Below are 18,590 nucleotides of genomic sequence, written 5' to 3' on the forward strand. Positions count from 1 at the left end.
CAAAATGTTTTACTACAAAATTATTTCGATACATGCACGTACAATTAATATGCGAGCTTCGCTTCATTAATAATTTGTGGAAAATGAGTTCAAGAAAGATATTATTCAAAGTCGAGTAATCTCATTCCCATAAGGAAATTATATATATATATATATATAAAATCAGCTGGACATATAATAATCGTAATTAATGGAAGCTCTAGCAAATTAAGAGTAGTCTCAACGATATATTGACAATTTTATATATATACATGAAGTCCCCAACTGCATGTAGTATACAAAAGATACAAAACCTATAATCACAATACACTCCGAACAAACTTTCTAATATATATCAAATCAAGCATGAGTACTACTACTTGTCTCTCGCCAAGCGGTAGTACTGTTAGCTAGCTATACCACGTACATGATTATCATATACATTATTTGCAAATCAAGGAATTAATCAAGTATATATGTGTTTAGTATCAATCTTATATACATATATACATATATAAATATATATATATATATATATATATTTCATTGGAAAACCATATTGCTGTTGTCGATCTCAAATCTCATCTCTTCCAAGTTTGAAGGGACCCCATTTTCCAAAGTACTACTTTCTTCCAAATTCATGTCCCATAAGAACCCATATTCATCTGCGTGATCATGAGTACCTTTAGAGCTAATTTCGTTGTTGTTGTTTGTGATTTCTTGAGAGAACTGAAGAAGATTGAGTAGGGAATTGTTTTGGTTTTGGTGAGAGGGGTTACTTGAAGCAAAAGAGGTGATTTGGTTATACCCACAAGGCACGGTTTGGACGTTAGAGGGATGATCTTCAGGAGATGGAGCTAAAGTTATAAGCGAATTAGGGACACTTGCTGTCGTCTCAAACATAAGCTGTGGGCTGAGTTCGGTGCTGTCCTCCAAGTTTGGCGTCATAGCCTTGCTTTTATGAAATACTCTACACAGCACCCAGTCTTCCTGTCATCAGAATATATATAATTTGATGATCTGTAAGCAGAAATATGACATGGGCGCGTGCATAAGAAGTACATTTTGTCCCGAAACTATTTACATATACATAGTACTTACATACGGTACGTAACATCTTTTAAGTGAGATTTAGATAATGGATTAAAATAAGATGAATTGATATAAAAATTAAAAATTAAATAAAATATTATTAGAATATTAATTTTTAATATTATTATTATTTAAAAATTTAAAAAAATTAAATTATTTATTATATTTTATGTAAAAATTTAAAATAATTATAATGATTAGATCACGAAAGGATCATATTTATATCCAAACCTAACTATCCCCCATGACCTAATTTTGGATAAATGTCTAGCAACTTATCTGACAAAGGAAATGGAAAAGTCACGCACCCTCTTATAATATAGTGGCAACACATGCAACAAAGTCAATGGACAACTTTCACGTCCCCTTTCCTTTCAGTGTCCTCTGAAAGATGCATGAAACTTTTTTTCTTTACATAGGATTCTCTCTCTCTCTCTCTCGTATATAAAAATTATAAATAAAATTGTGTTTTTCTGCGTGATTGCGTGTAGTTAGATAAAGAATATTGCTTGAAAAGTTAAAGGAGATTGAATCAGACCTTAGGAGGCATATGTGGGGTCTCCAACCGAAATTCATGCATGATCCAACCGGTTTTGAACCCATTTGGAGCTCTGTTCCTATAAAACACCAAAGTCTTTCTCATCCCTACGATCTCGCGTGTCATAGGGTCGAGGACTGTTCGATCCTTCCCCGTGGCTTTCCAGTACCCAAATGTTGTTGCCCGATTGGTCCGGAAGCCCGTCGCATACTTACGGTCCCGGAAGCTGAAGAAGTACCACTCGTTTGCATTAAGCTTAGCCACCTCTGCATTATTTATATAATCTTCATAATTCATGAGCACAAGCTAGCTAGCTAGCTGTAAGTTTTATAAAAAGAAAAAGTAGCAGCATGGACGTGAGTATATATATATATAGAGAGAGAAAGAGAGAGAGAGAGAGAGGCATCAGGCCGCATGGTATAGAATTATTATAGACATACATACACACATATATATATATACATACGTGATAATATAATTCACTAGATGAGACAGCCATAAAAGCTGGCTAAAATTAAATGGATGTATATATGTTGAAGTTTATTTGCCACGTGTACCTTTGCTTTCACGCATTTTTGGGAATGTTTTAGATCCTTTGTATCAAATATGTATGGATCGGAAAGATTAAATAGATGACGGGTCTTTGTCACCTTAACTAATGAGTTTCGTCTAAGGAAGCTAAAGTTCATGTGGTGTCGAATTTAAGGAAGATTAATGATTTCTTTTTAGGAGTACTAGTACTAAGGTTTATATGCAATTAATTTCATGCGTGAACATGAGTACTGTTCATGACTCTCCTTTTTTCATGATCATTTGCCTGATTATATGTGGTGGCCTGTGAAATAATGGCTAGCAATTAATGAGGAAAGCGTCTATTCTTGATAATGATCACTAGCTAGCTCCAGTAGTTGTCACCTTACGTTGATGAGATTAACGTATATGGCTCGCTGACGATCGAATCAATCATGATCAATATGCAATGCCACCTTAAGCTTATGAAATAAGGTTTATTTGGGTAAATCAATTTACTACTTGAGCCGTAACTCGCAAGGCAAGAAGGTTCAGCTAGCATTCAAATTTACCATCTATACAATCTAATTAAGGAAAAAATTAAAGAAGAATTAAAGGAAAAGAATTATATAAGCAAACCTTTGATACTTGTTCTACTAAGTAAACCGCGCAAAAATTTACTTAGAGATAAGAGATGTTAATGGATGTTTGTTTTGGCTGAAACGACAAGCGCCCTGAAAGATCATTTTCATTGCATGTGCTAGCTTGAAGTTCTGGTGCACATCCGGTACCATTCATATATATGAAGTTGGTCCTAGCGGCCGTCATGATCATACGGGCCAGCTGAGCATGTGTACCAGAACTTCCAGCGCTTACTCTCTGAATTTGCAAAGGACAGACACATCGAAGCATGGATCATGCAACAGCCCATAGAGCAAATTAATTAGCTAGGCAGCAGTTTGCGCCTAAACCAGCTGACAACTAGCAAGCATGAATTCCAATATTCTTTATGATCATGATCTTTCAATAATGCTCCCTCGACAACTTGAGATCGATGATCATCGTCAAGGAATATTGGGTTTGAATTAGCCATTAGTTTCTAGTTATGAAGAAAACTCACAACATGATCAGAAACCAAACGAGTTTCCTGTCAGCTGATCACCCAATAATCAAGAATAGTTGTTAGCAAAATCAGTTAAATGATTGAATGGAGCTCTCTCTCTGTCTCTCTCTCCGATCTCTCTGTGTATGAAAAAAAGAGTCTATGTTTGACTGTTTATCCTCTCTCTGCCGACATAGATACCTTGCCTCGTACAGAAACTCAATAATTCTAAGTTATGATCTTCTTCCATGCTAAGCTAGCAAGGCATGAACCAGAAGATCAGTACAGTAGTACCATACCTCATCGACCGATCGCTCAAACAGCTTTATGATCACAATATAAACGATTGAATTCCGACGAAAATTAAAGTGACGGCCATGGAGAAATTTATAAACAACCAAAGGAAAACGAAGAATTAAATAAAAAAAGAAAAACTTTGTAATGAACCATGGATGAATCGAAGTAATTATTAAGAAAACGTACCAGGAAGCTGCCATGGCTCACATGTATGCAAGTCAATTTCCATCAAAGTACCCTTCAAGACCTCCTCGTTTGCTATCTTTTTGTAAAGATAATGGCAGACCAACTCCTCATCACTTGGATAAAACCTAAACCCCGGTGGGAGCGCAGCTCCGATGTCTCTCAGCCCCATGTATATGTCGTTTTAAGGAAGGAGAAAGAGTTGGTAGCAAAGAAAATGAAATGGTTTATATATATATATATATATATTTTGTACTCGATCCAAAGCAGATCGAATCTAGTTGGAGATCTAGTAGTACTATATCGGTAGGAGGTATATTTATGGAATATTGCAGACGACTCTTCTAAAATGAAGAAGCTAGCTAGCAGCAAGCTTTGGTTTCTTTGTTTGGGAACCTGAAATATATATATGAGAATATAGGTTGGTATTCTATATATATACATATATATGTATATATAGTACTTAGGATCATCGAGGATAAATAATTAATTCCTTCACCGCGGGTTAGAAGTTGATCTTACTGTACGTCGATATTGATCTGGCAGGCCATGCTTTTGTAGTTTATAATATGTTAGGAAGTTTCAAGAAAAACCAAAGTTACAAGAAATCTTCGAGGAGTTGAAGGGATTGGTACAATATATATATATATATATATATATATATATGTATATTATATATATATGGACCATACCCACGCCATTTTATTAGAGATCGAAACCCTCCAAATTACTCCTTTTTTATTTGGGATTTTTCTGGACATCATTAATTACTCGAGAGCTTAAGAATCTTTATGGATATAAAGACAAACGTCGGTTTGGGTGGAGAATCACCTGCCATACACGTTGCCAATATATATATATATATATATATAAATAATAGAGGTATTGGAAAATTATCTATTATTATTTTTATGTATTCTATTTATCTGATTAATTGTAATTTTTTAATATAAAATAATTATTTTAATTAACCATATCAATAAAATATATAAAAGTGAGTTTACGTGGAATTTATCTACACTATGCATGTTCACGGGACTTTATGACATATTGTGCACTACTTCACGTGATTTTCTTAAAATTTGTGAAAATCCAATGTACGTAGAATATTTTGCGTTAACGTCATTATCCTTACATATTTATTATTTATTTTCGTGCCATATTTAAACGTGCAATATTATCCGATTTGTAAACGGTTTTTAACGACTGGCCGCCGGTAAACAATATATACATATATATATATATATATATAATAATAATTCTATCTTCTATTTAGTATTTCACACATCACATCTCTTTAAAAAAAAATCCATATTAAGTATATAATTTATTATACGGATAATAATAAATAAAATAATTCAACCAGTTTAATAAAAATAAAAAAAATAAAAAAATTCGAAATGTATGATATAGACTGTTGAGTAACATAAACTCTCCTCCACACACATATATATATATAAATAATATATACAAGCTTTAAATACATAAATCTCCTATAAATACTATAAAAAATTAGATGTTACCGTGAAAAAGTATGAATTTTTTTTTCTTAAGAGATTTATATTTTTATAAAATATTTGTACATTTAAAATTTATATTAGTAACAGAGAGAGAGAGAGAGAGAGAGAGAGAGAGTGCGAGAGAGAAGAATCACTATATAATATGGTATTCATGTATTTAATTTGTTATTAAGATTAGCATGCACATCATGATCGATGATCCCGGCCGCCTCTTAATAATTTGAGAAAATGCCCCATTAATAATATTAAATTGAAACCAATTGCTGTGAGCCGCACTCAGTGTGAATTAATATGAATGAGAGCACATGAAAAGAATTCAGATGAAGAAAAACAATTAACCATGAACTCAGAATTAATCATGAGTAGTCCCATCTGTTACATTAATAATTTTCGATCACAAACCAGACGACCGACACGAGTACTTTTGGATCGACTCAATTCATCATCATGTGGGGGCCCGTGGGGTGGGGCATACAGATTCTTTGGTCATGGGGTCCACTAATGATGAAGGACATCAGGCCCCATCCATCAGGCACATTAATTCATCATTCTACACCTACCTAGCTAATACCTATCTATAAATCTATATATATGCATGGATCATGATTCATGAATTTTGTGGTCTTTGTACGTATTGGCCGGTTGTTGATCAGTAGTACGTAATTAACAATATATATTAGAAAGCCAATAATATTAATTAATATATAGAAATTATATGCTGGACAAAAGGCATATCATCTATTAATAATTTGTCATAGTGTGTATATATATATGTATATGTTATGTATCATGTATATATGCAATTATTTCATCGATCGAGACCATGATATATGGCCCATGTATGGGACGATTGGGGCCGGTGATCACAATGCATGGGGCTGGCGCATGCTGAGAATTATGAATAGTACTGATCATATGATGTTACTCATATATATTAGTTAAAAGCTGGTAAATTATTGTGTCTGACTACAAAATCAAGAGAATGAAAACACACACACATAGATAAGAAAAAGATGATCGAGTTTAATTTGCTGGCTATGCATTTCAAATGATTGAACTAAGAGTTTAAACTTTTAAGGGAGATGAACTTTAGCTAGCGGTCTTTTTCCATACAATTGAAATAAGGAAAAAAAAATTGACACCAAGAGCTAGAGATATCATGACTCAGGTCAAGCAATGGGTCGACATTGAGGTTTCTTAAACAAGTTGTAAACGCTAGATCAAGTACTTGTGGTGACAACGAGTGAAGATCATTATGACTCATGCAGTCTTGGTGCAGCCAGCAAATGAATCATGTTTTTTTTGACGATTTTCTCGGAATTTAACGGCATCGATCGGAGTACCCAAACACATGATGAAGCGCGCCTTAAGACACTTGTAATAATGTAGAGTGCATACTAAGCATTATCATACGTCATATATAGCTAGCTAGAGAGTCGTTGACGTGAAAGATTATTCTGAACTAAATCATATACACATATACTTTCTATACAAAAGGATTGTCCATTCTGGGATAAGGGTTTTATTCCTTATAAGGAGGGGCCGGGGGGTTTTTGTTTTAGGTCCAGCTAACCATGTAGAGGATGCATGATCATGATGATATTGATGGATGTTGGAGAATGAGTGACGGTTTGATATTCCTCGCTATCAACCTGATCTTAAGAACCAATAATTTCTTTCTTCTTCCTAAATTTCTTCACTTTGAAAATGTACTTTTACAGCTTGGAGACGATCTTCAACACCATCTACCAGCCACCATCTATCACGCGCTAGCTAGCTATGAGTTTTACTCAATATAAATTAATTATCATATATATATATATAAAGTATATACACATGACATGACATGTAAACTAATTCTATATATAAAAGTGGGCCCAATTAATATGATTAATCTATACATAATTGTGTATATATCCAGTCAACTAAGCATGTAAAATATCCAATCAAAACCTGCCAACTAATTTATAAGCATGCATTATATTGGCATAAATTAATACGTGGCATCCCAAGCTCCTACAAATTATAAATACACACACACATATATAATATAATATATATATATATATATTATAATATATATGTTTGTACCCTTTCATCAAATGATTAATATATATATATGTTGTAAGATTTGCGGTGTGAGACATTGATCACTAGCTACAAGAAAACCTTTTTCAACTATATTTTTACTTTTGTTATCTATATATATATATATATGTATGTATATGTATATATTCACTCTTCGGTTAAGAGCTAGCTAGAATTATTGTACTTATATATATATATTTTATATGTATATAATCTTGTACGTACGTACACGTTCGATGATCTTCAACGTCTCTCCCGGCCCTCTCATTTTTCTCATTACGGAAATAAGTAGCTAGCTAGCTAGCTCCTCATTTAAGTAATATACTAATTGACTTGATCGCCAAGAATTCAATTCGAGATCATGATGAGTACTTATTTATTATTAGAAAAGCATATTTCAATGGGAAGTGAAATCAATATTAATAATTACTTGACGTCGGATCAAGAGAGGGAGATTATATCATCTTTCACTCTTTCTCACGTACGTTGGTTTAACGAGACGGCAAGTATATACCGGACCTTTTGTATGAATTGAAAATCATGCTCAATCTGAAAATATTAACTTGTTTAGAATTGGCCATTATTTTGAAAAAACGCATGTCTTCTCAAAAGCTTTCTTAAACATGATTAGTTAACATTGAAATTGTAATTACGTGTAGCACTACCTCTTTTATAAGAAAATGATATTTATACTTATAATTTTAATAAGATGACTATACCCTTAAAAAATGCAAGAATTTTAAAATCTAAATTAAAATCATATATATAAGAGTTTAATACGTATAATATTGCGTGTATATATAATTATATATTGCGTGAAAAATTATACGCACCTATAACACTAGTATTTTCTCTAGCTAGCTGCTCCAAATTAATAACAATAATAAGAAACCTAGCTCATCTTTATCAACAAAGATAGCTAGCGCCTAGCTAGCCTATATACGTATCTTGCCCATATTTTAACTTATAATCATGTTATATAATATTGTAGGCTAATTCACTGCCGATAAAGTGTTTGGATTTAGAAATGAAATGAGATAATTTTAGATGAAAGATAAAAATTGAATAAAATATTATTATTATTATTTTGATATTTGAAAAGATTAAATTGAAGTTTAAAAAATTTGAATTGTTTATTATATTTTGTGTAGGAATTTGAAAAAGTTGTAATGATGAGATGGGGTGAAATATTTTTAGAATCCAAACAAGCTAGGAGAGTGTTGGAATAAAACTAAGAATAATACTACATACAGTTGTGGCCGGGGTGTGCAAGTTTCGTGTAAATATTTTTGTTTTAAAAAGTGAAGTCTACTATTAAAAAATTAATTTTTTTCATGTGGGTCTTGTATTTACTCACTTTTTAAAAAAATATTGCGCTATACTTGTACAATCCACGACTGCAAATATCACTTCTCTAAAACTAATGGCATTCTCATCATGAGTAGATGGATCCATGCTAGCTTAATTTGGTCATAATTAACATATCCATGCAATATCATTTATTCATACTACTAATTTACGATGTCTTTATTAATTGTCATGATCTTCTGAAAAAATATCTATTAAAAACATATATATAGAGAGAAAAATTATACTCATCATTTTCATACTACACATCATACATAATTTTTATTTTATCAAATGTGTAGTATATGGATGATGAGGAGAAAAATTCAATTAATTTAGAAAAAATAAAACTAAAAATAATTATAGTGTGTGGAGATGATGAGTAACAAAGCTCATATATAAAATAAGAGTATGCTTAATACCGTTATGGAGTGCGTAAGCGCTGCATAATTTTTCTGAAAAAGATTATAAAGGTCTATTATTTATAAAAAAAAAAAAAAATTAATTTTTTATCATATAAATTCTATATTTATTCATTTTTTTCAAAACATAATTACACAACATTTACATATTCTACAACTAAAAATATCGTATCTCATAAAATTATGTAGCCACATCTCATTAGAAGATTCGGCGATAGCTTGAAAACGCGGGAAATTGATTTCTACAAGCTAGTATAAGCTGCCTATTGGTTCAATATTGCTTACGCAGAGCTAGCCTTGATGTGATTAGAAAATATTGGAAATCTATAAAATTGAAAATAATTAAAAATAATATAATAAAATATAGGTATTTATAATAATAATAATAATAATAATAATAATAATAAACTCATTCTATCCATAACTAAACGTACACATTAATGGAGGAACGAATCTCAGGATCAGGGTTCCTACGCACGCATTCCTGCGTTTGAATATATATATATATAAATTATATTTATATATATATATATATATCTCTACTCTCATCGTGATCCTGTCATCCACACACACACATATATATATATATATATTTATATATAGTACAGAAATAATTTTTCTTGTTTTAGATGAATTATTTGATGTCACATATGCACATCCAAAAATCATGAAAAGCATTTATAAATTGCAGGCGTACGCTTGGCGGGGCGCGACAGGTGGCTATATTATATATATATGATATATGATCAACGTCGGGTTTCTGATTAATTATGGAGAGAAAACGTGTATGGGGAGGTTGAGGTTATTGATCACTACCTAGATGCCACGTACCTTACTAATTTTGGCCGCAAACGTTACTGGTTACAGAGCCACAGACATACAGATCACAACCAAGAGAGAGATGAGAACGAGAGAGTTTAGGCCAACAAATAGCAACTGCTGGCCATGCTGCATGCATAACTATGATCACATGATTAGAGCCAAAATTATTTGAGACCCACGTTGTGTCAATGACATCAGAAATCAAAACATGACATGATGAATACGGCCATACAGATCATCGATTGCTAGCTGAATCATGCGTTATTTGCTAAGTATCATGTCGGCCTTCATGTATTATGGCTAATTGTTGACTTTGTACGTATTAGCTCTAGCAACTAGATTGATATATATTTAACCTAATCTCTCATTGCTGTTCTGGAAATTCTTGCACTTGTTCTGATTCATGTTGTGTCTTTTTCTATTTTTGAAGTTTTCCTTGGCCTATCTTTCCACCTTCCCAATCATAGAGATATCAAAACAGTTGCTACCTCCGATCTATGATAATTAACTAGATTAATCCAGATCTACAAGCTATTTTCTGTCTGTACGATCAGACGATTTCTGATCATATATATCAGTTTTGTGTTCTGGGAGTTCATAAAGAAATGAAATTGGAAAGGAAATTAGAATGAATTGATAAGGAATGGATTAAACTAAACTAGTAGCTATCTCTTCCTTTGGATGCTCAAGATAGAAAATGGATTACCGGAAAAGAAAATCATTTTAGCATCATTTTGTTATCTTTATTACTAAAAGATTATATAAAGAAAGACATCGATCTCATCCATTTGATGTCGAGTGCTTGTGAGATCAGAATTATGGGATATTGTTTCTGCAGCTAGCTAGCTAACAACCTCTAATCTCGTTTCATTCCACGATTTCATTTCTTCTAAAAATTACTACTCCCTGCAAGCAAAAGAGAGTGGCCGGGTTCTCAGTACCAGTTCTCCTTTCCATTTCATTTTCATTACTTCCAAATTGCTCCTATATATCCAACGGCCTAATATTACTTGCAACTTCAAAGAAGGTACTGAGTCTTCAGTTTGCAGCACATGAATACAAGACAATCATCTGAGAAATTTTACATGTTGAAGACAGACAGAAATTTTAAGGGGAGAGAGAGAGAGAGAGAGAGAGAGAGAGAGAGAGAGAGAGAGAGAGAGAGAGAGAGAGAGAGAGAGAGAGAGAGAGATGCGTTGGATGCTGTCTGGCGGCCATTAACAACTTATTTCGAGGGTTGCATCAATCATTATTTATATGGGTCTTATACTACTACTAATTGTCGATCAATGATTTTAATTTTCTGTGGCCGACCATCCTCGATCCCCGGCCATCATTTTAAACTCATTCGAGGTAGATGATGATGTGCCGGGAAGATTTTGGACATCCTTAATAATTACTAGCTAGGGTTTAACCGTGTTGTAAAATATTAATTGGCTCCATCGAGAGCAGTCATAATTGGCTTATCATTTATATACTAATAGTCCAACCTAATTATTGGTTTCTGAAAATGATCTCCTTCGAACCTGTTTGCATGTGTTGTGGGGGCCGTAGCATCAGACCTAGCTACCTCGATCTGTACCAACAACTTTGAACCTGACTGTCCTCATGATCACCCAATATTGTTTTCAGCAGTGAAAGCTTCAGTTTATCTAAACTTCACATCGGATTAGAAATCAGTGTTTTATATAGATCCAGCTATATAAGTCTATTTTCTATTCCTTTTATTTTGCTTTTTCTTTCCCCAATTTAAAGAGATAGATGTGATTAGAAGAGGTTAAGGAAGTCGGCGGCCCGAAGGAGATGAATTTATAAGTAGAGTAATATTAGTTACAAGTTTCAAATAGATAAATCTTATACTAAGTCATTTGTAATGTTTTTTTAGGTGGGGTTCACTTTTTACAAGTGCTTGCCTCTTTAGTTGAAACTTGTACAAATCATTTCTCTGTAAGTACTACTACTGAGTTAGAGTATTAATATTGCTATACAACTCTTGCAAATCTTTTGTAAACAAGTGAGACTCACAAAAAAATAAAATGTTCATATTTTTTATGGTGGGATCCACCTTTTATAAAATGTTTGTGCAAAACAGTTTGTGAATTTGAAACTTGTATATATCATTACTCACTGAGTTAAGGGTGGTAGTTCGTGATTGTGCTATGTTAAGTCCTAAATATTTGATTATATTGTTCAATTTAAATTGTTTAATAAAATTGATGAGACTTTAAAATTTTAAGATGATTTATATAAATAACGGGTGACGTACACAATACGTGATCTACACAACACATTTAATAATCAACTCTTATTATAAGGTGAACTTAAGTACACAGGGTATTGATAAGCTAACAACTCATTCAAACTTTATAAACAACTTTAAATATAATAATATTTCCTATTAAATTTAAACAAATCAAGTCAAAAGTAGAAGTCGAAATTAAATTTAAAATAATATTGTTATTATTACATAGTTGTGTACAAGTTGTTATTTAGTAGTATCTTCATCAATATTTCTCCTTAAACACAACCTGTTTCATATAAATAAGTTAAATTTACCTATATATTTATTTTGATTCAATTAACATAATTATATATATATATATATATATATATATATATATATAAAAATCATTCACAATTGCAACTAGAGCCATGAAGTATTTTATGATCATCTACAAATTAAACCAATAATACATAGGAAAATTAATATTTCCATTAATATCACATATTAACAAAAAAAAAAACTAGTAGTTTAATTTATTAAATATTAATAGTATTAATATTATATCTCAGCATCAATAAAGACATGATATAAAATTAAACATTTATAGAATTTGAAAAATAGAATTTGTTTGAGTTATATGGGTCGTTGATCGGCAATTGACTAATTTATTAATCGTGTCTTATTTTGTCACCCTGTTTTAATTAATTCAAATCCATTTATATCGAATAATGCTACTCATGATCATCTCAATTCTTATCACCCTCTCATCATCATTCCATTATCTAACATTAGATGATTGAAGATTATTTATTATATTGTACTTATGAACCTATTATCTAATGGCACTAGCAATGGTTTATGCATATTCATATTCAAAATCATATCTTTTGAAGATTAATTTTGAAGATGAAGAAAAATTTCTACATTAGATTATGTATTTTTTTATCCAATAATAATAAAATATTATTATTTTTTCCTAAAATCTGAATAGTCCAATAAATTCAAGTCAAATTCAATATCCAAGTCCAATAAATTCAATCTACCATATATATATTCAGCAACATAGAAAAATTCATTCATACTCTATGTGTGGTCTAATTTCATACAAATTCAGAATTTGGACAAGGAAAAATAATAAAAATAATATTTGAAGAAGGAAAGTCACATCTTCAAAAATAAATAATGACGGTTCATAGTTATTTAAAATTATAAATATAGATAAGCTAATGTAGATGATTTTAAGAGAAGTTTATTCAAATTTGAGAATAAAGATGAAGATAGATAAACCATTGCTAGTGTTCTAATACTATATTATGAAATGATGAGAAAATGAATTGTGAGTATAATGTTTCTTATCCTTATTCAATGTTTGTTCAATTACTCTTTTACCCGGCCGCAAAGGCATTAATATAGGCATTGGGTTCAGCAATAATGATAACCCCCGACATACCAAAACTAGCTGTCACCCCATCAGTAATAGGAGATGTAAGGATTGATACATAGACTAACTTTTTTAGTCTAATTACCAGACGTACAAAAGTCTGAATTTGAATCCTCGGCTATGAAGAGTGGACTGGTAGCAATTAATTATATTCCAACTTGTAATTAGTGCATCAAGTACTTGATTGCATTAATATTAATGGCCGTTTGAATCCGCGCGCGTCTAGGCGCTCTTAATGGTACAAATTTTCTAATTGAAATTCAATTCAAAGGCAATTTTGAATTTATGCAAGAGGCTAGCTGGACTAGAGGTGACAATATAGTGATGGTGCCAGCTAGCTAGTTCAGTTTAATAATCGGTTTCAAACGCATATCTATTATATCTTATATATCATGTATCATGTACGTACACTCCCATATACATATAGATCATCGGGGCCGGGGAGAGAGAAAGGGAGAGAGATACTTCTTGTATTATTGGATTAAATAATTAAAGCAACTAATTTATAAAACACTTGTCAAAAAATATATATTTAGAGTCTAGACAGAGTATACTGAATATTACAATATTCGGGCGGCTAATAAGATGGCATTAATGGACCTAACTATATATTAAAATAGAACTTAACTTAGTTAGTTATGCTTAATTTTGGTCTAACTTGCATGTACAGATCAATAAATTATAAACTAGTACTACGTACGTACGTACATGTGTGCATGCATGCATGGATGGTTGCCTAAGCATGCACTATATATAACACTTTAATTAATTAATTGTAAATTACCTGTGTGGATGGGCTAGCTTAGTTTGGCAAATTATGAACTAGGTTGGCATAGAGCTGAAGATCAATAATTTGGAATATATATTCAATGCCATTTATACACACACACACAAGTACTCAAACCCCACACCAAGATTATTTAAAATATAGCCAATGAGAGTGTTAAAAGACAATATTTGATTTGGCATTGTATATGAAAATAGGGGTGACAATATATAATATAACCCGTAAATTATATCTGACACGAAATGAGTGAGTTTGGCTTTAATATAAATGAGTTTAGGTCAGAACAGGCTAATCCAATAAATCATTATTAATAACCCGCAATCAACTCGTATAATACGAATAAATTTTATTTTTTCAATTCAATAAATGTTTAGTCTTATGTCTTTTTTTTATTGTTGGGAATATGTGATATTAATATTAGTACTTGATCGACTACATTATATCTCAAACTATTAAATTTTTTTTGTTAATATGTAATTTTATTTTATGAGAAGTTTATTTTTCTTATATATTATTGGTTTAGATATGGACAATAAACTATTTTATCATAAATCTAGTACTTGTAAATATGAATTACTTATATAATTATCATTGTATTATATATTAATTAATTCGTTCACAAAATAAATACATGGGTCATGTCAACTCATTTATGAAACGGATTAAATTAATCGTGTCCAAATTAACCCAATAAAATTTAATTACAAAATGAGTTAAACGGGTCATACTGTTCATGTGTCATCGATCGATCCGTTAATTACGGATTCAAGTAACATGCATGACACGCAGATGACTCGCAAACACGAATTGTATACGTCACCCTAATGAAAAAGGCAATAAACGACTAGATCTAAGAGGTTTTCATTATTTGGAAGATATATATTCGAGAGCGAATTGAAACAATCAAGTACTTATTGGCCGTGTTGGATCGGAAGAGCTAGCGAAAAGATTCTAATTCCCTACTCATTGCTGTTAAACAACTTTTCATTATATTAGCAAGCACCCACGAAAACGTAATCTCTACTCTAATTTGATATAGGCCAGGTTACTATACGTACGTACATACGTTAATTAATCTAGTTAGTTTCGGACGTACTCGTTTTCTGTAAATTGGATCTATATTATAATAATTAATATATGCGACGTAAGGAACACGTACGTACATTATTTTGATTTAAATCATGCGGATGATCATGGAATTATATCATAAAGTATATATATATATATAATATAGTTTTGGTTTGGCTCCTTTCTTAGGTAAGAAAGTGACCATATTTTGTATTTAGTTCAAGATATTTGTAATCGTCAACATCTCACGTACATTAATTATTAATTGAGAGCCGCCATATATATTTATTAATTACTTTACTAAATTACCCCAAATGACCCATATATATATAGAAATATATAGTTTATAACTACTACAAAGTATACGGATTTGAATCTTATTTCATGCAGATACATATATATATACATATATATATGCATGATACCATGCATCATTAATATATTATATACTGCAACAACAGCAAAAAATACAAAAAAGCATTTGATCGTGATGAGTTGTGTGATCATTATTTTTGTTGTTATTTGTCATGTTAAAGAGTTCGATCGTACGTGGATAAGGAGATGCTACAAATTATCATGCATGTAGATCTAAGATCATGATTAAAGATGCATGTAAAGGCCGTGATGTTTTCTTTGCACGCATTACAAGATAAATGAATTTTTGTGACTAAAATTTTAAGACCAAAATGACTATTTTTTGATGAAAACATATTCGTTTTGAGTACATTTTTATCGAAAATAATCATTTGTCACAAAATTTTAGTCACAAAAATTTATTTATCTTATAATGGCATATACAATAGTTTTTATTCAATTTTTTTTTACCCTTTTCTATTATAAGAAGAGGGTTTCCAATTCAAGTCTTGTCATCCTGATTGAGTGGCGTATTCTCCCTACGCATGCTTTGTTTTATATCTCCTGCAAAGATTCCTCTACGTACGTACCCATCTAGTTTGGGATCGATCAGTTGAGAAATCTTCTTTTTTAAGTTTCCATTTGATGCAAAATGCCATCAAATTATTTGCGGTGCACCCGAAAAGATGGCTTTCAACTTCTCCCACTTTTGCTATTTTGTATGACATGGAGATTAACATGAATAATATTAGATATAATTATAAATTGTGCAAGTATTATGGTGTACTTTTTTTAAAAGAATGAGATTTATTATTAAAAAAATTAATTATTTTATGTAGATTTATAATTATTTATTTTAAAAAATATATATATAATATTTACACAATTTATAACTTAATCTAACGTTACTTCGATTAAAAATAGGCTAATGGATTATATTTAGAGAAAAAATTTAATTACAAGCATAACTGTGTACTAATATATGTATCAATCTAATATAATTAATTAAAAAATAAATTTTATAAAAAATATTACTAATTTAAATTTTAAATATAAAAAAATTAATATTAATATATAAATTAATACGTGATTTTATTTATATATAACAAAACTCTATATAAGTTACCATCTTTTAACTTTTAAGCATAATTTCTTTTTATAACCCATAACTTACTCAAGGCTGCTTAGGAAGCTCAAAAAACCCCCCCACTGACCCACGCCCAACCAACCAGTCTTGTATTTGATTATGGACTCTGGCCCATCTATGTATTTACCTTTTAAAGTCAGACGGTCGTATCCATGATTTTAAATACTGTATTGTACCGGTTGATTCGATTGGAATATTTTGTATCAGCTATCGGTTTGGTATAGGTATTATATATATTTTATATTAATTTAAATACCGACCGTACCGGTCGATATGTATGGTCGATATTCAGCCTACGTACATGCCCATACCGACCGGTATTTTAGTCTTTATTTTTTTTATCATTTTTTTCAAACTATAAACTTATTTTTTATCCCTAATTTATACCAGACTATTTATAATTTATATATATGTATTTATATATAAATTATTCATATATAAACTATTATTTTAGAATATAATTTATATATATAATTTATTTATATATCGACTATTCTAAAACGGTACACGAAACGGTACCTATATTAAAATATTTCGTTTTAGTGTCTTGACCGATACAGCATCCGATACGGTATTTAAAATATTGATACAATATCCGATACAGTATTCAAAATATTACTCTTATCACCGGTCAAGAACTCAAGGGTACGTCTGCCCGAGCATGCAACATCATCGGATGGCCACTATGGTCACCAAGAGGTGCCAATTGTCTTCTGGAACTGTGAATAAATAGACAAAAGAGCCTAGTTTTACAACTAATTATCTGTATTGGAATATTTTGAAAAAATTATATTATTAAGCCAGAATGTCATGCATATTTAGTAAAATACAGTTGATATAAATTAATTTGAAAGATAAATTTTATAATTTAAATTTTATAAATTAAATATTACTATTTAAATAATATGAAATACTCGTTTGAGAATAAAATAATTTAACATTTCCGAATAACGATAAGAGGATAGAAGGAAAAATAATTTGTTTGAATAGTCCTAATAACTTTTAGGTTATGTTTGAATATTGAGCTGAGTTGAGTTTATTTGAGTTTTTTTATAAATAGTAGTAAGTTGAAATAGTTGAATGTGTTTTTTGGGACCCACTTAAGATGTGTTTAAAATATGTTTAGATGTTATAATGAGTTTAGATATATTTATAAAAAGTTATAAAATTATTAAGACCCACCATAAATATATACTATTTACTAACATTATTATCTCTCCACAATGCACCAAATCTGCAAAAAAGAGAAAAAGTTTTTATACTTCATTCTGGCACAAGAATTAAAGAACAAATGTCATACTATGGGTTTGAGTTATAGAGTCCAACTACATATGTCCATGAGTAATGCACTTGAAATGTACTGTCTAGCCGATGTCAATTGTCAGCTCATGTATGGGGAACCATAAACTCCCTTTCAGTAGTTGTTGGCGCTATTTACGTGGGGCTCAGTCAACGAGTTCAAATTAAATTGCACTCATTTGTGTGTTTGGATGTCAAAAGTGGCTTAAAAGTGAAGTGCACTAAGTTGAATTTGATATCCAAACGAGCCTTAATTGTGTCGTTTGGATTGAGAAACTATCTCATTTTATTTTATCTTATAATTATAATTTTTTTAAATTTTCACATAAAATATAATAAACAATTAAACTTTTTTAAATTTTAATTCAAT

General features: G+C 30.9%; 1 protein-coding gene across 1 annotated transcript; it reads right to left on the reverse strand.

Moving 5' to 3' along the window:
• Positions 1-151: 151 nt before the first annotated feature.
• Positions 152-4,210, reverse strand: LOC122306902 (NAC domain-containing protein 21/22). Its single transcript, XM_043119466.1, has 3 exons — positions 3,705-4,210; positions 1,610-1,875; positions 152-969 (listed from the first exon to the last, which is right to left on the reverse strand). The coding sequence occupies exons 1-3, from the start codon at positions 3,871-3,873 to the stop codon at positions 523-525; spliced, it is 882 nt and encodes a 293-aa protein (XP_042975400.1). The 5' UTR covers positions 3,874-4,210; the 3' UTR covers positions 152-522.
• Positions 4,211-18,590: the final 14,380 nt, after the last annotated feature.

The sequence above is a fragment of the Carya illinoinensis genome, chromosome 4, assembly GCF_018687715.1.
Source record: "Carya illinoinensis cultivar Pawnee chromosome 4, C.illinoinensisPawnee_v1, whole genome shotgun sequence".
Lineage (NCBI taxonomy): Eukaryota > Viridiplantae > Streptophyta > Magnoliopsida > Fagales > Juglandaceae > Carya > Carya illinoinensis.

Excerpts from the sequence above, each read along its gene's own strand:
- LOC122306902 (XM_043119466.1), bottom strand. The coding sequence starts at position 3,873 with ATGGGGCTGAGAGACATCGGAGCTGCGCTCCCACCGGGGTTTAGGTTT. Across the intron at positions 1,876-3,704 it reads TGAGCCATGGCAGCTTCCTG|AGGTGGCTAAGCTTAATGCA; the intron begins GTACGTTTTCTT and ends TAAATAATGCAG. Across the intron at positions 970-1,609 it reads CCCCACATATGCCTCCTAAG|GAAGACTGGGTGCTGTGTAG; the intron begins GTCTGATTCAAT and ends TTCTGATGACAG.